Source organism: Schistosoma haematobium, chromosome 6, assembly GCF_000699445.3.
Source record: "Schistosoma haematobium chromosome 6, whole genome shotgun sequence".
NCBI classification, from domain to species: domain Eukaryota; kingdom Metazoa; phylum Platyhelminthes; class Trematoda; order Strigeidida; family Schistosomatidae; genus Schistosoma; species Schistosoma haematobium.
Window position 1 is genome coordinate 12,790,038 of NC_067201.1, and position 25,531 is coordinate 12,815,568.

Here is a 25,531-nt window from a genome sequence, read left to right on the forward strand (position 1 = left end):
CCACTTAAATCATTGTTATCATCATTATCATATTCACTTTGTTTAGTCGTTGCACTCAGTTGTTTCTTTTTTCTATTGAAAACCCCATCACGAATCCAAATAAATGACCCAAGTTCCCCTTAAAATACCTCATCAATTTCATCCCTTTTATCATCAAAAATAACAAACATCAAATAGAACCATAATAACGAAATTACTTAATCGATTATTTCATCAATTAGTGTCAAACTTGCAACTGCCATTTATATTGGTATATAAAAAAAACATAGAAATGACCTTAAGAACCAATTGAAATGATAAGATTCAAATATAATCAATTATTCATTGTATATATATATACTAAGTTATTGTCTCCCATTTGTCATCGATAGTTCTTCTGTCTCCAGGATTATTCTTTTTAGTCAAATAATCTTGATCATATTTAACGTATATTTTGTGGAATAAGTGAGTATTTGAAAACTTTATTCTTGTCTATAACAAATGATGTTTTATTTTAACAAGAAGTAAATAGATTTATGATAAACCATATATTTTAATACCAGTGTAATGCTTATTGAAAGGTTAACAATCGAAAAACATCTCCTACTAATGAACGTTGAAAATATGTTAAATAGAATCTTAACTTTATGGTCTATAGGTAATATAGTCATCTTGAGACCAACTTACTGTATAATGAATATAGTCGTGGATGAATACTGTTGATAAGCCTTTATCTGAAACAAAACAAATGCCCAGCACTCTTTAGCTTCCAGTGACTTTTTAGTTCATATCTAACTTTATTTATTTATTTATTGTAAGAATGCAGGATTACAATCATGTAGAAATTCAGATGTATGTTAGTTGATAATTAGCACATTCAATTGAGATTAAAATTTCTTTACAATATACTTTATATATCATCAGGTTAACTTTTCTATCTGTGAAGAACACCTTATACTCAAATATTCAGTGACTACTTTGTCTTTGGTAGCAAACATTATTTGGATCAAGTTTCCAGTGCGTAAATAATGATATATTACTAAGAAAAATAACATTTTGTGTTGTAATAAATAAATGAAGAGATTAAACAGTGTCCCTCGAGTTCTTAAGGTATAATGAATGGGTCTCTTACTGTAAAGATGATTTATTTCAGGTTATGAACAGTGGAGATATATATATATATATATATATATATATATATATATATATATAGACCAAACTTCTGAAAGACAATTTATAGACAATAACAACATATACTTTTATTCAATTAAGATATCTTCAAGTATCACATGTTCATACTACAAGTAAATGTTAGATATGATCATATAGAATAAATATATTCTACTTTTCTAAACACTGTTAGTCACAGAGTGATCTCATCTAAGATATTATTTGAAACCAGAAGGACACTAAACAACTGTTTCGTCTACATACGGGATACTTCATCAGTATACACACACTAATCCACCAAGAACCAAAATCAGAATTTTCAGATCGTACCATTAAAACCAATGCATTGTAATCAAATAATACATATTTTCAACTACAAACAACCTTATTAATTAGCAATCACATATTTTGTAGCTCAAATTATAAATATTTACATCATAATAACCGTTTATTATGTGCTTTATGGTTGAGTCTTTTCAATCAGTTTATTCATCAATGAGCGCATAAAATCAACAGTTCTCATGATATGAAAAACTTTGACGAAAATAACATATGCTTACTAGTGGCTGGTTTCAAGATGAATTTCCTGGAGTTCTAGTGAGAAGCAGTGATCAGTGGAGTTCAACCAAGTCTGTTGTGAGACGGTAACTCACTGAAGACAATGATGGATGTGTCGCTCAACTTCGTGGATTGGTTGAGGTTAGACATTAATGTCGTTGGATGCTGACCCAGTGGTCTACACGTTAAGCGCTCGCCAGCGAGACTGATAGGTCCTGCGTTCGAATCTCTCGGGGGGTAAGATCGTGGATGCGCACTTCTGAGGAGTTTCACAATAGGACGTATCGGCCGTCCAGTGCTTCCAGGTTTTCCCTGGTGGTCTAGCTTCAAATGACCCATGATCTCAACCACTGAAAAATAACTTTGATTAATCCTTATTCCAGACTATAATGAATTGAGTTGCTTAACCTTTGAAAGTATCACTATCAATGAAAAATAATTTAATTTGAATGAATCCATTTTACAATCACTTGTTCACGGGTTTCAATCATATCTCACCTAAATATTACTGAATTTCATACAATAAGTAAGGATCCAAAGTAAATATGTGGAATTTTAACTAATGACTAAGTTACACTAAACTAAATTAATTGATTCATCATGAAAATGACACCATGATTGAGGACACTTTAAACTTTGTTTGGCAATAGAGGATGATGGATATTTATCCTCTACTCTTATTGGTCATTTGATTCTATTTGTTTCTGCAACCATTTAAGTACATATTCACATACCCTATGTATGTATCTAATGTATGTGTGACCACACACACATTTGAGTTGGTAAACACTGTGGGATGTGACGCAATCGTTTTCATGTCTTTTAGATTTTGGATGAAGCATGCACCTTGTTTTTTCCTTGTTAATGACATTTGCTGCGTAATACGTCTTGTTAATGACTGATTAAAACCTTTGTTTCAATAAAAAACCATTTGAATCATTTCTAAATGGTAATGTGATGTAGACAGGCATTTTTCTGTCAAGGCTATAGTAGGTCTCACTGTACCATGAACTTTCCATCTATTTATGAATTTAAGGGGTTAGCCATTTTCCGATAAAGTTTTATTTAACAACCTAACATCATCATCAATAGCATCATTTGTGCAATTTGAAACAGGTCATAAGATTGATCATAACTCAGCATTTGTAGTGTTGTACAAAAGTGTAAAAAGGCATATACTACGGTTTATTGAAGCCATAACCATACGAAAATTCAAACCTCCTTTGTGCATTCAAAAATTGTTTGTTCTCACCTTAAACCTACACTGGTAATATACATAAGCTTATTATCCAGAGTGATGAGGTTTCGAATTGTTTTCACATTATTATTTTCTTTATTATTCTTGTCTCCTCTTACCCTCCATTTCTAGTCTAGTACATAATTTGTTTTTTTTATATAGATGTTCTTAACAATTATGTAATGTGTGATCAGATTGTTCGAAATGTATTCTGCTAATATATACTATCACATAGTTCTGATGATCTTTGTCTTCTTATTACACTATTGAAATCCACCAAATAGGAATAATTGCTTTATGACAATATTGTTTTCTTTTAAAGTTTAAAGTGTCTTATAGTTAAGTTATTACCATAATTTGCTAAGTTTCCATAGACATTGATCCTTCCTTGTATGTATATCATGTTATTATATCTGTTCATATATTGAAAATAGGCAACATCTCAATTTATCCTCTTCTCTTATATCTTTTAACTAATACCTTCTAAAGAACAGTTTTGTTATTCTTCTTTTTTCAAAATACTCATCAAAAGCTTCTTCTTCTTCCTCCTGTTTTTTTTTCTTTTCTCAAACAAAAGAATTCTTGACATTTTCTCTTATTATTTCTTTAAATTATCTTGTACATTCCAATTTACATCTAGATTATTCATCTCTTATTATCATTGAATTTGACATTTCAATAAATGATCATAGATCAAATAAAATAATCATTATCATTACAATAAAATGTCATATCGCATTGAATATGATTCTTTATTTTAATCGAAATAATTGATCCTTTTCTTCAATCTTAATAATATGAATACATTCAGTGCTTTTATTAATTCATTCTTGTTTACAATATAGTAAAAGAGTATTTCGATTAATTATCATAATTTACCATTGATAAATTATCTTTGTTTAAATTTGATTAAGCGCTTTTTTCAAAATATTCCATAAACATCATTACATCATTCATTTTCATAGTTTATAGATAGTTTTATTCCTTCTTACATATTTTGTAACTATTTCTTTTTGTTTATTTGAAATTGACATCCTTTTGCTTAATGACTAAAATTTTGATAGAATCGAATAGTATTTATATTCTAATATAAAAGCTTCTAACCTAGTCAATGTTTATTTTAGGTTTGATATAAAATTTATTCCACAATGTTTAATTCCTTCTGACAGTATGTCAGATGAGTTTTGAAAAACATAGAGAAATATATAAAGTGGAAAGACTAACAAGAGAATACAGGACAAGAAGTTCATATAATTCGGGAGTCATAATCAAGATTTATCTACATCGCAGAGTTGATGTTCATACTACTGAACTGTAACCTAGTAGCTGGAATCAAGCTAAATCCGGTTGACGAGTCCCAAATGGGACCAAATGTGCGTCCTACATTCCAATACTAACCACATTCCATCTATTATATAAACTTGTGTCACAATGATCATATAGAAGAAATTCCCACAGGATACACATATGTTAACTAAAGTCGATAAAATTTCAATCAAAATACTAACAACGGAGTTATTCAAACTATTACAAATTACACGGAAAAAATATGAAAGAAAAGTAGTCAGGAATTTGACAACTAAAATTTTAACTTTTATCATTTAGAGTGAATATTAGGAAATTTGAATCTGTCAGACTAAGGTATTGTTTGACTTGTATCTTCCCATTGAGGTTTAAGACTGCAATTGATCAGTCTGTTATTGGCATATGTGCATACTGTGTGTATGCCTCGATATTACCTTAATTTACAAGCTTTTTGTAAACAATGATTGATAGTGGCTAGCAGTGGGATCCAAGACGCGCGTTTCGTCCGATTTGGGACTCGTCAGCTGGATGTACCACTGCTAGCCACTATCCATCATTGCTTATCAGACTAAGGTTTCCAAATCAATGTTATTCATCTAGTAAATTATTATTGAGATAAATTTCTTGTGATACTGATGGACTGAGAGAAATGAATTCTTATTTCTTGTGTATTTTAGTAGTAATGAACATGATATTTTTATCATATTGGTTAATTAGAGGCTTTGCTATGGAAATACTTTTTACTTTAGAATACTTCTTTCTGTTGTATATACAAACAGATTACAGACACTGATTCCGATGGAGTTTTGTTCTCTGAGATCATCCACCTGAGCTATAAATCTTCTCCACCATCTCAAAATCATATGAGCGTAATACGCTTCTCGTTGTTCGAAAATGAGAGAATTTCGCCAAAAGGCAAGCATCCACTCGAGAACAGCTGTATTTTCTCCACGAGTGTCTTCGCCAGTGTGTTCTACTAACAAGTGTAAGATACAGACCTCCAATCAGCTGCCCTTTGGGAGGCAGAATAGCTGAGAAAAGTGGAAGAAAAACGGTACACATAATGATAACGGATGAACATTACAGGAACCGTAAATACCAACATGTCATAGAGGACCAAAAGATGAAGCTACAAAGGACACTCACGTCAGAACATTTGAAAATCTTGACAACAGCCATCGAGATATCATGCAAACGACACAGAGAACAAAGAAGAAACACCCTAAAGAAGAAACTAATCAAGATCTCAAAACCACCCACACGACCAAACCGTCCAGCTCAGAGAACAAAACTCCATCAAAGTCATCCACCTGAGCTATAAATGTTCTCCACCATCTCAAAAGACACTGATTCATTAACTGAAAGGTATCATACTTATCATAAGATATGAACACTATGGCTTCAGTCTTAACTAATCTTGCATGTATAAACAATATTAAAAAGACTCTTCATTTACTCTTCAACTAAGATTCATAAAATCATTCAGATTGATGTGCCTACTTTGATTCGAACCTTATAGATATAGATATTTTCACGTCTATGTATTTTGATGGAGTTTTGTTCTCTGAGCTGGATGGTTTGGTAGTGGAGATTTCATCGTTCTTCTGTACAACAACAATGACAAATTGAAGGTCAATAAGGACCAATCAACGTCGAGATGTACAGAACATTCTGTGAAACGCATATAGAGAAATTCGAACATTCCACTTGTATCTGAAGTCTGTGTTGATAATGTCGTTCAGAAGAGCGATGAAAGCTCCACGACCAAACCATCCAGCTCAGAGAACAAAACTCCATCAAAATCATCCACCCTGAGCTACAAATCTTCTCCACCACGCCTATATATATATAATAAACTAATAACAAATGGATTATGGTCATATGAGAAGGCTTTTCACCTTCAAATTCCCGTATTGTGTAATCATGTTTTTTTTTTAATTTTTTTTAGAAATCATGACCATTAATGTAGAAAACGAACTAAATTCAATAAAACAGGCAAATATTATAGTTCCATCATTTATTACAACAACTGACGAAGATAATGAGAAGTTAATCAATAATAATAATAATGCACCATTAAAATCCGATCGAGAATCAAGGTATCTATGATAGAATCAATAGAATAAACAAATAAAAAAAATTTTTTTCTATTTTATAGATCTTGTCAATCAAGATTACTCAAACGAAATAGATCAATAAATAGTGTAACATCTCGTCAAAATGACAATGAAACAATATTGAATAATTCAGAAAATCAATTAATTATACCAAATTCAATTGGTATACCACATATTATTGGAAATGTATTTACAAGAAATAATGATAGTTTACAATCATCAATGAAAACAGATTTACATCGAATAAGATTTCCATCAGTTGATAGAATTCCATGTAGATTTAATGATATAATCATTTAAAATATAATAAATATATTCAGAGAAGGGTTTTTCTGAATATTATAGCAATTTTATTCGTTGAATTCATGAATCAATTGAAGTTAGATCATCATGGAAAACCTAGATGTATACTGATGGGGAATCTTAGAGTAGGATGAAATGGACGTCTAATGCTTTCAAGTTTTCTATGATGGTCTAGCTTCGATTAACTCATGAATTCAACTATTAAAAGTATAATATTTATTTACAAATGAAATATTAATTGTAATCACTTAGTTTATACATTATTAAACAATAAGTGAGTCTCAGAGTGAACATCAACTCTCTGAGATGCAGGTACATCCAACTGACGAGTTTCAAATAGGATGAAACGCGCGTCAAACTGGATTCCACTGCTACCCACTATCAATCATTGCTTACAAATAGTTAGTGAATTAAGGCAGTATTGAGGCATACGCACAGTATGCACATATGCCAATAACAGACTGATCAATTGCAGTCTTAAACCTCAATGGGAAGATACAAGCCAAACAGTACCAAGTGAATAAGTGAATTAGAAAAAAATTATTTTGGATAACTGATTATTGAATAAAACAACGTTATATTCTTTCATTGAAAACAACGTTTCCAAATGTGATTGAATATTTACATGCAGTTGATTGGCGTACACATTTGATTATCGTGATATTTTTGAAAGAAACGTAGTTGTAAATAATCTCAAATTGACAGCAAACAATTACCTAATCATATTTTAGTGTAAGGAAACAAAATTCACACCAGTTGTATAAGTTATCAGTTATTTGAACTATATATTTTTATCGGTAACGTATTGGCGTTTAAAGGGAAGGCTAATGAGCTCAAACACTAATTTGAACATCAGAAGTGAGATGTTGTAGATACAATTAGCTAAAGAGTTCAAAATTTGACCAACAGTCATTATAAATGAAACAAAGGGAAGTTTTCAGTAAGCCTTTTCTTTCTGTATACACTGATCTGGTTTAGAAATATTTTATGTTAATGATCTTTGTAAAATAAATTATTCCTTTCCGATCATCCGTAGGTGTTTAAAGTTTAGCATCAGAGGATAACTTCAGTATTAAATGAATTAATCAAGCTTAATGGAATTAAGATTATTTTAACATTCAGGTCTAGAATGTCTACGACTAGAAATAAAAACTATCTACTGAACTACCACTTATATCGTATTAAATCATGATCGTGAAAACATTAAAATTCCAATTTCAGGAAATGCTAAAAAATCTTAGAGAATTTCTAAATGCAACCCATCTAGGGTCAATCTTCAGTCGATAAACATAACTAAAGAAATCCGAGGTCAGTCGAAAAGAAAACAAATAATAGAAATCCAAAGATATATGAACATAATGAATTCTGTAAAAGATTGTAATCTACATGAACTAATTCAACATTGGTGGGATAGAAAAATTATTCATTTCCATTTTAGTGTAGTCTTTGACAGAGCAGTAAACATCACATTGTCTAAGGTATTAACCTGACTTGTTAATCTCACTCATAAAGGAAATGTGATCATTCCGATTTTTCAAATCTATCTACTATCAAATAAGTAATAATGATATAATTTTTACCCTAATTTTGTTTTAGATTCAAGTACTAAACGAACTTCAAGAATTTCAACATCTACGTTTTCAAGTAATCGAAGTACAATAAGTAGTAATGCTCGATTTGATATTGATGAGGTATGTACTGAGTTTAAAATAATTTGTTATTCTACTTCAGACACTCCATTGATTTAAAATATTCGTAGGTAAAATCACAAATTATTCTTAGACAACCGCTGAAAACCTTGCAGCACTGTATAGTCGTTTCGTTCTATCGTGGTACCCTTCAGCAGTGAGCAAACAATTCCCCCATTCTAGAATCGAACCCAGAACCTTTGTCTTGCAAGTAAACGCCGAACCCCTATACCACTGAGCAGGCATCTAAAGCATTTGCTTAAGAAACTGAAGGTCCCGGCCTCGACTTGTATAAGCAGAGTCGTAGATTTCCGCAGCTGAAGAGCTCCATACCAGGACGAAACGGCCACCCAGTGATTCCAGGTTTCTGAAATATTCGAATTTGATAACCTCCACAAAACCCTATACGAATTTAGATTTGCAATGAATAAAATCCGGAAACTAAAACAAACAACTCAATTATTTTCATTAATTTATCAACTGATACTAAACTCAAGATGGCGACTGATTTCTAATTAAACTGTTTCTGTATGTCACCTATTAAGAAGAACTAAGCAACATGACATCAATCCGGAAAAAATATCATTTCATGTCAACTTGATAAAATATTCGGTTTATAGTGTCAACTTTTAATAGTCCTATGTTACAATCAAAAATCTAAATTATATCAGTTTTGTCATGATATTTTCAGTTGATTCAATTAATAACAAGATATAAATAATTCCTGAACATTATTGTCAATCTAATTTGTCGGTTTTGAATTATTCATTAATTTTTTAAGAAGAACATTTCTAAATGTTTTTTTGCCGAACACCCTAACAATGACCTTAAACACTTCATTAAGTACATAATAATTTTTCTAATCAATAAGTGACTAGATACCTTTAATGAACCCAGTCAGGTAATCTACTGACCTAAACGTAGACAGAAGTTTATAACTTATAGATCCCATAACAAACTGTGTTATTTAATGAACAAATGAGATAGCTTTTGATAGGTCTTCTAATTGAACGCTAGATTTGGTTCCTAAGCTCTTCTAGTAACCCCCAGGGTAAATCTACACAGAGACTTTAACACAAGAGAAAAGGCGCGAAATGTGGAAGAAACGCTTTACTCCAAAGGTTCGTTTATGTACATAAAATTTAGGGTTTTTATGGTATTTTAGAAGCCCTTGGGTTTCCCGAAAGTTCTGGAATGCTACTAAACATAGTGGCAGTATAGATAATCATCCAATCAAAAACTCGATATGTAACTTTTGACTTTCTAGATGTTTCTGGCAAAACTTATATTGAACGCTGATTGAATAAGATGTTTCTTAGCATTTTCAGACCATTGGTTGACTTTCTTCGAGGAGTTTCCTGGATCACCGCAACAGTTTTTACAAAACAATAAAAAATTTCAATATTACCGAAATATAATTTTGGTGAATAAAATATCATTTAATAGTATATCCAAGTATTTTTATTATATACACCAATCCTTGACCTCTAAACCACTGCGCCGGCATCCAAAGGCGTCAACGTCTAACTTCAGCCGTCGGATGCCGACTCAGTGGTCTAGAGGCCAAGCGTTCGCGCGCAACATCTATAGTGCATGAGGTCGAATCTCGCCAGGAGTGATCGCGGATGTGTACTGCTCAGAAATCCCATACTAGGACGAACCAGCCGTTCAGTGCCTCCAAGTTTTCCATAGTGGTCTAGCTTTAATTGACTCATGATCTTAACTAACAAAATTACCATAATATCAACAAACAACCCTTCTGGTATATATATATATATCTTTTACACAGTGAATAGTATGATGGTCACTTAATTACACTAATTAGATAACCTGAACATAATTTTTAATAGTCATTATCTCTTCTGAATAGAGCATATTTACAATCTTTAAAGAAGTAATTGTCTTAATTGAATGTAAATCCATATTATCAAATTTATTTCTCCGTGAATGGATAAATGAATGAAAATATAAACTGACTTCTTATTTTTTGACAGCTTTTCTTCCTTATTCATGTTGACTGATGAAACTCTGGAAGGAAGTTTCCGAATTTGTATTAAGTTAAATCAAAGTTTACTATATTAATTGAACTTCGAGTCGCTTCATAATAGCACTGTTTCACAACGAGAAATTGACAAACACCTATATTTTGTATTATCATCTGCGTATTTGAATGTTAGCGTTACTAACTAAATATATTTCAATCATATATGTTATGAATGACATGAAACTTATAACGTACGCGCGTGAACGCTTGGCCTCTAGACCACTGAGCCGGCGGTGTTAATGTCCACACGATTGAGTGACACATCCACCGTTGAATGCAGCCTCAGTGGTCTTGGGGTTAAGCGCTCGCCCGCGAGACGTGACTGTGGATGTACACTGCTGAGGAGTCCCATAGAAGGACGGAACGGACGTCCAGTGGTCTAGCTTTAATCGACTCATGATCTCAACTATCAAAAAATTGAGAAAATGCTCCCTATTTTTTCTCTTAAAATTGTAATTCATATTTTATAAAATGAAATCTAGAGTGAATAATTGAAAGAAAAAAAAGAAGTTTGATAATTGAATAAATGTAACATCTTCATCTTTAATAAAACAACATTCATCATTATTAAATTAAAATAATTCATTCATCCTCATATTTTCAGATTATTTTTACTCTTCATGAAAAAGCAACTCATAATTATCGTGAATTACGTCATAACTTTATTATAAACGATCCAATGGGTGTAGGAAATTTACGAAGGTAATCATTCTATTTTATAGGAATATGCGAATTTATAATATTTCATATTATTTGTATTCATTTAAAGTACAAAGAGATGGAGAAAAATGTATCCTTTCACCAGTTGAGATCATGAATCAATTGAAGCTAGACCAACACGGAAAACCTGGAAGCACTGGATGGCCGTTTCGTCCCACCGTGGGATTCCTCAGCAGTGCACATCCACGACACCGCCTCGCGGGATTCGAAACCAAAACCTATCAGTCTCGCGCCAGGCGCTTAACCAACTAGACCACTGAGCCGGCATTCAACGGTGTTAATGTCTAACTTCAACTAATCCACGAAATTGAGAGACACACACAGGATTGACAGGTCCTGGGTTCGAATCCCGCGAGGTGAGGTCGTGGATGCGCACTGCTTAGGAGTTCCACAATGGGACGAAACGACCGTCCAGTGCTTCCAGGTTTTCCATGTTGGTCTAGCTTCAATCGACTCATGATCTCAATTGTTGAAAAAATGTGTCCCCTTTATTTTTTAGCTTGAATATTCAATTTATTCAGAGAGAGAGAGATAAGTTTTGCGAATGGATTTTAACTAAGTAAAGATAACATTGAAGAACTGTTCAAATCATCTACACTGAGATATGAAATCGATCATTTCTTTAAAAATATGAATATTGATTTTATATGATACTCAAGTATGATTATGTGTTACTAGGAAAAACGCTGAAATTTTGAATAGACTAAGAAATTTGTAAAAGTATGACATTTAGTTCATTCAACAATCAATCGATGTATTTGAATAAGCTCAATCTATCATCCAATAAAAGTATGATGAACAGAAAAGAGGTCATGAATCACTTCAGGGAGTTACCGTTCAGTCATTAGGTACGGTCTGTCACAGATTATGGGAACAGAATAAGATTTAAGTTATCTGTCAAGAAACATTACTAACTCACTTTATCAGTATAGAGTTGTGGAGATTGTTGAGTTTAGATTGATATCATGAATGGATCAATGTTAGACCACCATTGGAAACCACTGAAAACTGTCGTGTGCTTCCATGTTTTCAATAATCGTCTAACAATGATCCATTCATGATATCAGTCTAAACTCACTTAAGTTTTAAGGTTATGTTGATACTTTTGTCTAGAAAAGTAATATAAGCTTCATTATCTAACTACTCACGCTATTACTACTCATATAGATAACAAAATCTTTTCTAAACACACGAACCAAATGTTTTTCTTCTAGTTTTTATCATCATCTAGTTTATATCATTCATCAAACAATTAGATTATAACGTTATGATTAAATGCCCTTATTGCTCCTTATATCAAGAATTAAGGCAGAAGTAAGCTATACGGTCGATACTAAATAACTTTTCAATAAATTAGAAGACAGTGTTTATTTGCATAACATTTCATTGAAAATATAAAAATACAAGTGATTAAATAGTTTTGACGTGATTGATAAACCTTTCCTTATTTCAAATTGGATAAGTGAATGAAAAATTAAGAAAAGTCTGATAAAAGAATTCGTCTATATGACTAAAGAGTAAGTTTCTCCTTAAACCAAGCTACAAATGTAAGTAATTCTTCAGACAGTTCAATATAGCTTCTCTATCGATTGTGTATACTCCTGTTGTAAAATCCATGAAATGTGGCTTGTATTCATTTCTTGCTATGCATTTATATGCCGTTCAATCATCTGACTAAATAATAATTCCTGGTAGAACTAGCTTTTTCTTAATAAAAATCAGTATTTTTGACTGTTGATCTGGAACTTATTTAAAATGTCCCTTTTCAAGAGACGAACCAAAAGTTCCGAATACCTACTACAGTTGGAAAAGAACAAAATTTCAATCCAATCAACTTTATTATCTGTTCCTCTGTTGTAATTACTTTGCTTGATAAATATTTCATCCAACTCAACAGTTTTACTAGGATCATCAAGTGTCAACAGAAAACGAATCAGAATTTCAGAACAACCTCCGTGGAAATCATTATATCACTATATCGCACTAACTTCTAGCATACGTGTTAAGATCCTTGTCATCGTTAATTTAGATTTAATGACCCAGTTGATGAACACGAACAACAACAACTATTTCAACTGTAACTGAGACTCGTATTAAGAAAACCAATTCATATTGATGCCTTTTCCCAACATATATTGCAACAAAATAACAGGTTATCTTCTCTGTCTTCGAATTGTTTGGTCATTGCATCTTTTCCATATAGACAAATTATTAACTTTATCGGTTACCTACGATTCTGTGAATAGTTTGTGGTGTTTTCCTTTCTTATAATCACTGATCATAAATCCAAACGATAATATTTTCAAGCTATCTGTAATGTCATTTTAAACTGTACTTAAAAATTGCATACCTGGTATCATAAATCTGATTAGTTTAGCCTTATAGCGAACACTTTAGATCACAAACGTTATTGAACCCTAAAGTTCAATCTTTTATCAATCTAATTCAACTAATATCTACCCGAAAATGATGATTTTTTATCTTTTAAGATGACACAAGCACTTTACCAAGTCTTAGTTTGTAAAGAAAGATATAAGAAATACAACATTCTCTAATCTACATCCACCTCGACCTACATTTTAAAAAAAAGAGATGAATAACAGGAAAAATGATCGAATGCTACAGGTTCAATCTCTGTCAGTAGTTTAGTGGATGAATACCATTGAACAGTCCTGTACAACAACGAAACAACGTTCCAATACTTCTACATTCTTAGCAATTGTTTAACTTAAATCAATTTACAATTTCAATGGGAAAGAAATTATTTTTCCCATAATGTTACATAATTATATTTAACGTAAATAAACACTACTCTTAAATTATTAATCGAATAAGTAATAAGATTGTTGTTGTCTTTTTTTAATATTTAAACATTCCACTGTAAAAATACTCGAAGGTATTATTGTACGGTTAGTGTCATTATTGATTTCTTTTCGTCTTGACATTGTAATTATAGTACCCGCAGATATATTTGCACTTATTTAATTATATAAATGAACAAGTGTACTGGTTATAAATATGCAACTTTAGTATAAAAAAACACATTTTTTCTAACTTAGAAGAATTGATTACAATAGAGTTAATGTTATAATTTGTGGCCTTGTGCCCGTATCAATATATGACGTAATGATACTGCCAATTAGAGAACAGAGATTTGTCGACCGGATCACTGACGCGTAAACCCGTATAAGCAGTTTAGAGTCTTTATCGGTCTTTCTTCGTGCTTAGCCCGGCCTGTTAGAATTCGGAATACCAATCTTAGCCTCTGCTACATAAATCATGTATTTCAAAAATACTGGGTTTATATACAAAACCAAACAGACCGCACCGTACCATAAAATAGAAAATAACATTTGTACAAGATCTAGCCAAAAACTGTCTATGAATGTAGGAGACTGAAATTAATAGAATAGGCATAACTTAAGAACGGTAAGTCGTATTATAATAGGAACAACATGAATATGCATAGTTTAGCTACTTAACAATAATACAACAAAATATATATTTATCATATTGGTCCATAAATACATCTCAACAGTTATCATTCATTATTCTAATCGGGATATAACAGTTAATTATTTACAAAATATTGTAATGAACAATTTGTGATTGAATACTTTAAAAAAAGTACACATTAACAAACTGTCGCCTATACAATAGAAAAACATAACCAATATTTATCATTATCAGACAATATTCATGATGACTTATGAAGTGTATTACTTGTAGTTTCAGTCAGATAATTTATATAAAAAGATTTGTATATATATTGATGGTGTACAACTCTATGTAAGAATGAATAGTATAGACTATTCATTCATTGATTGAATGAACAAAATAAAAGCAAGACAGAGATTTATAAAGTATGAATCAAAGTAGATAAAATTATAATAATGTTTCTTTCTTTACAGTAGTTGTATTATTATATATGAAAATTATATCTGAAATGAGCTCAGCGACTGAAATTTAAATAATTCCAACGTTTCGTCCAGCTAACTTATCTGGACTTCTTCAAAGTAATAAAAAAGCTATATATTTCTTTGATGATTTTGATTTTGATTATTACCCTGAAGAAGTCTGGACAAGTTAGCTGGACGAAACGTTGGAATTATTTAAATTTCAATCGCTGAGTTTATTTCAAATATAATTTTAATATATAATGACTTCTCTATAATGGGCCCCCAATTTCTTGATGAATATTCGTAGTTGTATTATCTTTATCAAGTCAAAGAATTTAATCAATTTCAGGATGAACTTTTAGTAAATAGAATGAAATCATCTACAATTTGTCAATTCTTGCATATTACCTATTATTCTTTACTGTTCTCCATTATTCTTTCCCGGGCTTTTTGTTGTACTGCGGAGAGTGCTAGAGACAGTAAGGTGTGCGGTGAAACATTCGAGGTCATAATTAATATGGTTGTGGATAGACATATAAAGTCATGCAAACTCCTGGCAGGTGTTATCTTATCAGATACTAACCATCCCCTTCACTTATATCTTTCTCCTTGTATATCTTCTGGTAGAACGAGACGTAATTACATTAAAATCCATACATGCAAGCAAAATTATAAAACTTAAATAATATCTTACCTAGCAAATATACTCTGTGACGAACAGGTTGTTAGAGTTAACCTAATCAATAACCCGCATTCTTAACATGTCTCTAATTTGAAAAGTCGTACAGTTTTTCGCCTTTTTTAAACCTTTTTCATTCCTTTTTTGTCTTTGTTACTGTTTTTTTGCGTAAGTAACCTGTTGAAATACCCTGTGCTGAGAATCCCATATTGTTCCAAAATATAATATTGAATAAAGCCATTAATAATAATGATAATAATAACAATAATAATAATAATAAAGAATTAGTAAATATCATTAATCAGTGAATGTATACAATGTTCCTATTTTAAACAGTTCAGTAGTATGATAAAGATGATTTTTGAAGATTATCAAGCTGAAATCGAGTTAGATACATTCAAAACATCAGTAATTCAGTATTTGAGTGAATAGCAGAATACTGATCATTACTGCATATGTAATTAATTTTTCTTAAGACTTTATTTCTATCTGGTAAAAGTTGTTCTAATGTCATTTTCGTCTTTTGAAATTAACTGAGCGAATAAACAGGAACGGAGTATGAACAGATTGGGAATCGGAAATTCAATTCATGATATATCAATCTGAAAAACTAAAAAAAATTATATATGGTATGGTCACAAATTACTCTTAAAAGGTGTTGTTCTGTACGCTATTTTATTTCATCAACGATACCGTACGCGGGATTGAACTCAAGATTTCCGGTCTCGAATACGTACGCCTAATTTCTAGACTTCTGAGACGGCATCCAACAGTGTTACTGCCTAAGTTAAACTAACCCATGATGTCGTGCAACCATCTTCCATTGTCTTCGATGAATGATTGCCTCATATCCAACACGGTTGAACTCCACTGGTAGCCGCTTCTTGCTAGAACTCCGAAAAAAAACTCGGAGCTAGACACTAGTAAGCACATGATAATTCTCGGTTTAGGGTTGTGGAGACTGATAAGTTTCAATATTAGACTACCAATGAAAGCCGCTTCGAGTGTGAGATAATTACCCACCGGAGATAGTGGAAGATGAACACGCAACATCGTGGATTGGTTAAAGTTAGACATTAATACCACTGGATACCAACTCAGTGGTCTAGAGATTAGGTGTTCTCATGCAATAACTAGGGTCCTTGGTAAAATTCCCGCGCACAGGATCGTGGGTGAGCACTTCTGAGGATTCCCACTCTAGGACGAAATGGCCGTCCAGTGCTTCCATGTTTTAAATGGTGGTCCAAAATTGATCGGCTTGGGATTTTGATGAAAACCGACAATCTCCACAACACATTATGATAGATGAAAATGGCTCAGGTAGTATAGATTACTGGTTGAAAATCGAGGATGGATACAAATATGCCACCGAAATAGTCCCTTGTTGATTGAGGTACCTACTTGTCAATCATTAAATCAAATATTAGAATGTCAATCAATCTTACAACTATCTAAACAAATTACTGTTATCATTAACTCTCTAACTAAGTAAAAATCTAAGTCCCTGTACAAACTGGACATGATTACCACCTTTATTACAAAAGATGTCAGCATATTTATCGGGTTGTCGTTTTTTAATTATCAGAATAGATTTTACGCGAAACATTGTCACTTTAATGACAATTCCTATATTAAGTCAATAAACTCTTATGGTATATACTTAATTAAACATTTACGGAGTGTTTCACTCAGATAATTATGTCATAGATAACATGTTTTCATACAGCTTAATAACCACATATCACTGTGAACCATATTCTCTATTCACCAAATTACTTACTTACTTACTTACGCCTGTTACTCCTAATGGAGCATAGGCCGCTGACCAGCATTCTCCAACCCACTCTGTCCTGGGCCTTCTTTTCTAGTTCCCTCCAATCCTTGTTCATTTTTCTCATGTCTATTTCCATTTCTCGGCGTAATGTGTTCTTTGGTCTTCCTCTTTTCCTTTGACCTTCAGGATTCCATGTTAGGGCTTGTCTTGTGACGCAGTTGGGTGCTTTCCTCAATGTGTGTCCTATCCACTTCCAGCGCTTCTTCATGATTTATTCCTCCGCTGGGATCTGGTTTGTTCTTTCCCACAGTAGGTTGTTGCTAATAGTGTCTGGCCAACGGATCCGAAGTATTTTGCGTAGACAATTGTTAATCAACACCTGTATCTTCTGGATGATGGATTTCGTAGTTCTCCAGGTTTCTGCCCCATATAGTAGAACTGTCTTGACATTTGTATTGAAAATCCTGACCTTGGTGTTGGTTGACAGTTGCTTTGAGTTCCAGATGTTCTTCAGTTGTAAATATGCTGCTCTTGCTTTACCGATCCGCGCTTTCACATCTGCATCAGATCTACTGTGTTCATCAATGATGCTGCCCAAATATGTAAAGGTTTTTACATCTTCCAAATCTCCGTCAATGGTGATTGGATTGGTGCGTGTTGTGCTGTATGGGAGAATCTTGCTTTTCCCTTTGTGTATATTGAGATCTACTGCTGCTACACTGTTCGTCTTCTCCTGCATTTGTTGTTGCGATTGCGATAGGAGGGCCAGATCATCTGCGAAGTCTAGATCGTCCAGCTGAATCCTAGATGTCCACTGTATCTCGTGCTTCCCTTCAGATGTTAACGTCTTCATGATCCAGTCGATCACCAGGAGAAAGAGAAAGGGTGAGAGTAAGCAACCTTGCCTAACACCGGTCTTCACTTCGAACGACTTTGTCAACTGCCCTCCATGCACGATTTTGCAGTGTAATCCATCATATGAGTTCTGTATGATATTGACTATCTTCTGAGGCACGCCGTAGTGTCGAAGAAGTTTCCATAGTGTTGTTCTGTCCACGCTATCAAATGCCTTTTCGTAGTCAATGAAGTTTATGTAGAGTGATGAATTCCATTCAATTGATTGTTCCACAATGATCCGTAGAGTTGCGATTTGGTCTGTACACGATCTATCCTTACGGAATCCTGCCTGTTGGTCCCGAAGTTGGGGGAATTTATAAGAATCGTTGTGTTTAGGGTTTCTTTTGTTATTTTCTATCCGTCACCAAACGATATCTGTAAACGTAAGAGAATGAATATTTCCTGGTCGGTTTTGATATCTCATCAGTTAGTATCACAATCTGAGTTATTACTAATGAATTATTTAGTGAATGCCCAACCACCTGTAAGACTGATATGCTTAATTACTTGATTATATTGTTCAGTTTGATTGATCATGTTCTAATTAAAAACAAAAAAATATTTTTTCTGCTAAAATTGTAGATTCTGTAGTAGAATAACTACTAATAGTTTGACTGTGAGATTTGAATTATTTATCAATCATTCAAGTAAATGATTCGATTATTTTTGTTTGTTGCCTATTACTTGTTTTTAACTTGGAAAGATCGGGTTTTTTTTCTCAACCCTCTAACTACTGTTCACTTACATGTTGTAATACTTAATTACTTACTTACTCCTGTTACTCCTCGTGGAGGAGCATAAGCCGCCCACTAGCACTCTCCATCCAACCCTGTCCTGGGCAATCCCTTCCAGTTCTTCCCAGTTTTTATTCATCTTTTCAATATTCGCTTCTATTTCTCGACGTAATGTGGTCTTCGGCCTTCCTCTTTTCCGCCTTCCTTCAGGATCCCAAGTCAGGGCTTGTCTCGTGATGCAGTTTGAGGATTTGCGTAGTGTATGTCCTATCCATTTCAATCGTCTTTTCTTAATTTCCTCCTCAACCGGAAGCTGGTTTGTTCTCTCCTGTAGAAGGCTATTGCTGATGGTATCCGGCCAATGGATGTTGAGTATCTTGCGTATACAGTTATTTATAAATACTTGTACCTTCTCGATGGTGGTTGTTGTAGTTCTCCAAGTTTCAGCTTCATACAGTAGAACTGCCTTGACGTTCGTATTGAAGATTCTCACTTTGATATCGGTTGACGCTAACCGGAAAAAATAATACAAACATGTTGTAAGACTAAATTCAAAATAGTGTAGAATCGAAAATTTACAATTTCAACAATTGTTTGATTTTCAGTTTGAGGTTGTAGATATCGTTGAATCTCGTCAAAATCCTCAATCGATCAATGTTAGACCACTACTGAAAACATGAAATCACTTAACGGTCGCTTCGTCCTAATAAAGAACTTCTCAGTAGTGCAAATCCGCGACCCCATACTCAGGATTCAAACCCAGAACCTTTGATCTCTCTAATATTGGTCGGTTCATGATTCCAATGAAATTGTTTGGTTATTTTACAAACTATGATATTTCTCTATTTTCAATTTATTCATCGGTACTTTGTTACAGCTTCATTAAATCATGCCTAATTCATTACTGTGGAATCATCTTTTCTATTTCAAGTTGAATATATCTTTCAATATCGTGATTTAGATTTATAAACTTTTCTGAATATTAGATATTTTTGCAACAATACTTATTCGATGGTTTTTTTGCTGAGAAACTTAAGTTTTCTAGTTTTTAGCATAGAGTGATTCTAGCTAAAGAACCAATGAATAACGGAAGGCACTGAACAACCATTTTATCCTCATATGGAACTTCTCAGAAGCAAGTATCTAATGACCCCATTAGGGACTGAACTCAGAACCTTTAGGTCTCTCGTCAAACACTTAATCCTTAAACTATAGGCGGCCACTTAATGATTTATATGGTTGTGTAATTTAGCAAATTTATCGAAATTAGACATGTGAACCGTTAGATACCGACCCAGTTGTTTGAAAGTTAAGTGTTTTTAATGGGACATAAAGGATCTTTGTTTTAAACCACCCAACTAAATGAGACTCAACAGTGTTTAAATTATTAAGTGATCCAAAATAATTTGAGAAAACTGCTTTTCCAAGTCAGGTCAAGTTTAAGAATTCCCCGATGAGAGACAGTCTCGAAGAAACCTTTTATCTAAGTATTGTTCAAGTCATATGACACCTTACAACCAATTAACGTATCAAAACTTTCTGCTGCATTTGTTAATTTACTGGTTTCACACTACTGAGGTGTTCCATAATAAGACGAAATAGCTATCTAACACCCTAACTGAGATCGATCTGTGATCAATACAACATACATATTTACTGCATGTTTAAAAACAGTTCTTTATATATTTTATTTCTTATGCGGTTCATTTTCTTAATCATAGAGAAGCACTTGCTCGAGTATTGACACGCTTGTTATATTGGCCTGTTAAACAAAAACATATAACTCAAATACTCAGTCAACTTGGTTTCCCCAAAGATAAACAGGTCAGTTAACCCTTTAATGCTAAATATCTTTAAGATTTTCTTAATTATTTTATAACACAAAATGAATACTATATTATCTAAACATGGTAAGAACGAGAAGAGTTTTATTTAGTAATGATCAAATTCTACCAATTAAGTTCTATTGTCTTAATCACTGATCCAACTAACTTACTATTGTGTGTACTAGATCAATCGAGTCCTAACTAGCTCAGTAGTAACACCTTAGACTATGAAACTTTATGAAACTCCATGAAACTGCCACAGGAAATAAAATTCTTAGGAAATCATCCCATACAACTTCGTCTTCAGATTGAATATGTTAGTAATCATTTCAATTATAAGATGAATCAACTATGTCTAGTTTTCAACTTTTCCACTGTTCTATATTTTCACAAATGAAGTTCGTTTGATCCACTAATTTTGTCATCATAAATTTTAGTGACTCATTTACCACTGTCTCTGTTTCTTTTGTCCCAATACTAATTGATATTCTTTTAATAATTACTTAATTTCCGAGCAAATATTCGATATAATTAATAATAATGTTGATAATAAGATAAAGTCATTTGGAGATTGCTTAGTTTTTAATTCCATCTTCTTCATGATGTTAACTGTGGACCAATCTATAGTCAGCAAGCAGTAAACAGTTATTTCATCTTAAATGAAACGATTTCCGCATGTTCTTTCCTTGATAATAATCATCTCGTCATAAGTAACCAACTTCTAGGATACTTCCTCATGTTTCAATGAGAAGGCTGTAGCCAGGGGAGTTCGGGTGTGTAACGTACTGATACCGTTAGATGATTCTTGAAGTATATCTCTTGACCACTAAATTTTATGACTTATACGATTCCAATCCAACTCAGTTATTCAAAAGTATCGTTTTAACCGAGAGAACTAAAGCTCCACAATAATATATAATATAATAAAAATACCACAAACTAAGTCGAAGAAGCTGTTCGGTGACCTCTGAATTTTAACCTTAAAAGATTCATAAATCGCAACTGAATAATAACTGAGTAGTCATCTATGTTAAATTTATGCTGTGACAAAACTCTGTCGACCAGGTTACTCTGTAGATACGAATCTAAAACACTCAACAGTGAATAGACTACGTTGATATATCAGTTGGTTGTAGGTAGTCAGAAGGGACTCATCAATATGGAGTACCTGCAACCAAGAGTGTGATATAAGTTTGAATCGTACAGTTCTTTTAAAATCACATTTATATGTTGGCGAATATCAACTAGCATGAAATCTAAATCGATGGTTTTCTTTCAACTACTTCTAACCACCTGGCAATTTCAAAAATTAACTAAAAGTATTTTTTTACAAACTTACCCATCAAATGTGTAATAGCTGGTATTACATTTTTTGTATAATATCAACTAGAACTCATAATTTTCACCCTGACCGGTTCAATGATTTAAATAAAATAGTATTAACCTTAAAAAAAGTGATGTCATCATGATGTCCTAACAACAACTTCAGGTTACCTTTTGTTGAATGTATATTTAACAAATTGATAAATTCCGATAGTCGAAGTTGAATGCACGAGTCAATCAAAACTATACTATCACTGAAAACCCGGAATCACTGGACATTCGCTTTGTCCCAGGATGAGACTCTTCAACAGTGTGCACCCATGATCCTGCAAGTGGGACTCGAGCCATGGATGGCTGTCTAGTGCTTCCAGGTTTTCGATGATGGTCTAGCTTAGATCGACCCGTGAATTCAACTTTTAAAATACTACAATTTTCACAAATCCCCAAAATTTTCATTTCTAAAAAGGTTTCTTGCATTTCATTTCTTCTTTTTCTCTCTTCTCAAAATGCTAGATAATTAACTTCACAGAATTTTATGCTGCTTTATGTCCTCAAAACAATAATAATAATAATAGTAATTATTATGAATACAAACCAACTTCAATCAATAAAACCGATGATTTGTATAATAATAATAATAATAGTAAGCATAGTAATTTCTCAAACAATGATAAGCAGCCGGTTCCCAAGGAACAAACAATAACACAAATTGAAAATAGTAATACGTTAGTGCTAGTTAATCAAGCCGACAAATCAATAAGCAACCATGTTAATAATACAACCAAACAAAATTGGTCATTTCTTACTGAATTACCACATGATACTTCAAGAAAATCCAATTTTTTATTAGCTCATCAAGTTATGAGTATACTTAGACAACGTTTATTAAAAGGGTAAGTCGATAAGATTAAGATATATTTTCTATTCAACATGTATCTATACTAAAATAATTCGTCCATATATACTTGCCGCGCGCGAGATTGATAGGTCCTGGGTTCGAATCTCGCCAGGCGGGATCGTGAATGCGCACTGCTGAGGAGTCCCACAGTGGGACGAATCGGCCGTCCAGTGTTTCCAGGTTTTTCATAGTGGTCTAACTTCAACTGACTCATGGTCTCAACTACTAAAATTACTATAATATCCACCAAACCGCTTCTGAATTTAATTATTTCATTATTTATTATTATTACTAAACAGTTTCAAAACAACTATTCCATGTAGAGTTAGGTAACATTGTCTGTTGGTCCTGACTGAATTTACAAGAATAGTATGATAGATAAAATAAATCGAGATTGATTACTATAAAAACAGTAGAGAGTTTTGAATATTTAAAAGTAGCAATCCACAGATTCTATCCCACCTAATACACATTCAGTCTGAAGTAAACGACTATCCATTATATGACGAACTGATCAAAAAGATGAATACCATATATACCATATGCTAACATAACAATTAACTTAGTGGTATTATACTAAATTTGATTGACAGTAATTGATCAACATTGTAGACAGGACAATAATCAAGGTAATTATGATAGACGACTTCAAACCTGGTATTTCATTTCATCACATTCTGGAAGACTTTGGTAGTCTATGCTGGTGACCAATAACATTATTGATTAGTACTGAAACACTGACACCGAGAAAAAGTAGTCATCTTCCCTTCATGCAAATTCACTTCAAAAGAGGATCTGAATTAGCAATTGAAACAATCTGATAAACTATTAAATGCTAGAAAACACTAGACAGTTACATTGTGTTAGTTTGAAAATTTTCGAAAATTTATTTCACCTCTATATGGACTATAAAATCGAATCTCCGTATTTTGCTGTCAGTATAATATCACTGAAGCACTATATTAGAATCCAGTCATCTACAATCTTCTACAATCCAGTTAATTTATATTATAACGAGAGTGTCATTCAATACAGAAAAGTGTCAACTAGCAGAGTAATTTTGTTCATAACTTATTGTTTGATAAGTTAAGATAAAAAGGTTAGTTAATGGTTTCTGTAATTCAATGTAACAGTTTATGACAGTAATTTTATTTCGAATGTGGCATTTTGACATAAGTTTTATTCTTAATGTAGCACTTTAGTCAGTATAACATTGGTTTAACTTTTCTTAATATAACATTCCTTCAGGTCATCATGTTTGTACCAATTAAGTGTAAATTTAGTTAAGTATGATAGGTATGAATTTTCGCTCAGTGTGATAATTATATTCTTTGTATTATCCTGTATGAACTTTGTATCAATTTCGCATTAGCCCTATGTATCCTTTGATTCACATGGTGCTTATTATCTAATCATCACGTGTATGTAAAATCAGTACACAAATGAAGGTATTCTGTTCAATGATGACTTGTTTTAGGAATGTGCCTTTGGAGAGTTTTTAAATCTTCATTTATGCCAGTTTTTGTGTTTCACTTCGTTTTGTGGGAACTGCAATGATTCCCTTTTCCAAGTATAACCATTAAGATCGCGGATAGAACGGAACCGATAAGGAGATAACATAATCAGTTACCTCTACCAACTTAAAATCAAACATATGAGAATAATTTCAATCTCAAAGTAACATTAGTTAAGGAATAACGTTAAGCTCTGAAGGGATGGGTGGTGGTTTCTACCCACATCTAGGCTCACCAACAGTATGTAGCTTATGGCTGCATACGTCATCAAACCCAGGTTTTTCCGAGTTCTCAACTGATGTGGTTGGTTATCTACGATAAAAGGAAAGATTAAAAGAAATGCTAATGAACTCCGTAGTTTTCAGTTACAGTATGACTATTCCTCAAAAATTATTTGGAAACGTTTTTAAAAGCTAAAGAAAATTTTCAAAAGACTTCGATCAATTTACGTTCTTTGGTAACTTCAAAGAAAGATCTTAAAAACGACTGATTATTGTTTCTTTAGCCAGGTTAGACTTTTTACTACTCTTAGCATATCTTTTAAAACTTTCTAGAAACCAAAGCTCACTCACTTATAATCCAATAAATATCCTTGTTTTCTCTACATGAACAATCTTTCGAAATAAAGCTTCCTATCTACTTTACTTTAGTTAATTTCTATAATGAAATTATGGTTACTTCAATTTACTGTAGTTTACTCATCACTAATATTGAATTACTTCACCGTTTTATTTACATTATTTATATGATAAATGATTAAAATTATGACAGATTTACATAATTTATAAATTTCTCCCTTTACAAATTTACAGTGTTTACATTTGCTTGGTGTATTGATGTATCAGTCTTATTTTTAGTTTATCATA

At 32.6% G+C, this 25,531-nt stretch overlaps 1 protein-coding gene across 1 annotated transcript in view; it reads left to right on the top strand.

Annotated features, from left to right (window-relative positions):
• The first annotated feature begins 382 nt into the window (after positions 1–382).
• The window catches only part of MS3_00008544 (uncharacterized protein), a 53,075-nt gene continuing 27,926 nt past the window's right edge, over positions 383–25,531 (top strand). Inside the window, exons 1-7 of the mRNA XM_035731596.2 lie at positions 383–444; positions 6,198–6,348; positions 6,408–6,640; positions 8,266–8,360; positions 11,006–11,103; positions 20,826–20,928; positions 22,767–23,146. Of these exons, the coding sequence (XP_035585953.2) occupies positions 6,203–6,348; positions 6,408–6,640; positions 8,266–8,360; positions 11,006–11,103; positions 20,826–20,928; positions 22,767–23,146 (1,055 nt within the window). The 5' untranslated portion in view covers positions 383–444; positions 6,198–6,202. The remainder of the gene's footprint in view (positions 445–6,197; positions 6,349–6,407; positions 6,641–8,265; positions 8,361–11,005; positions 11,104–20,825; positions 20,929–22,766; positions 23,147–25,531) is intronic.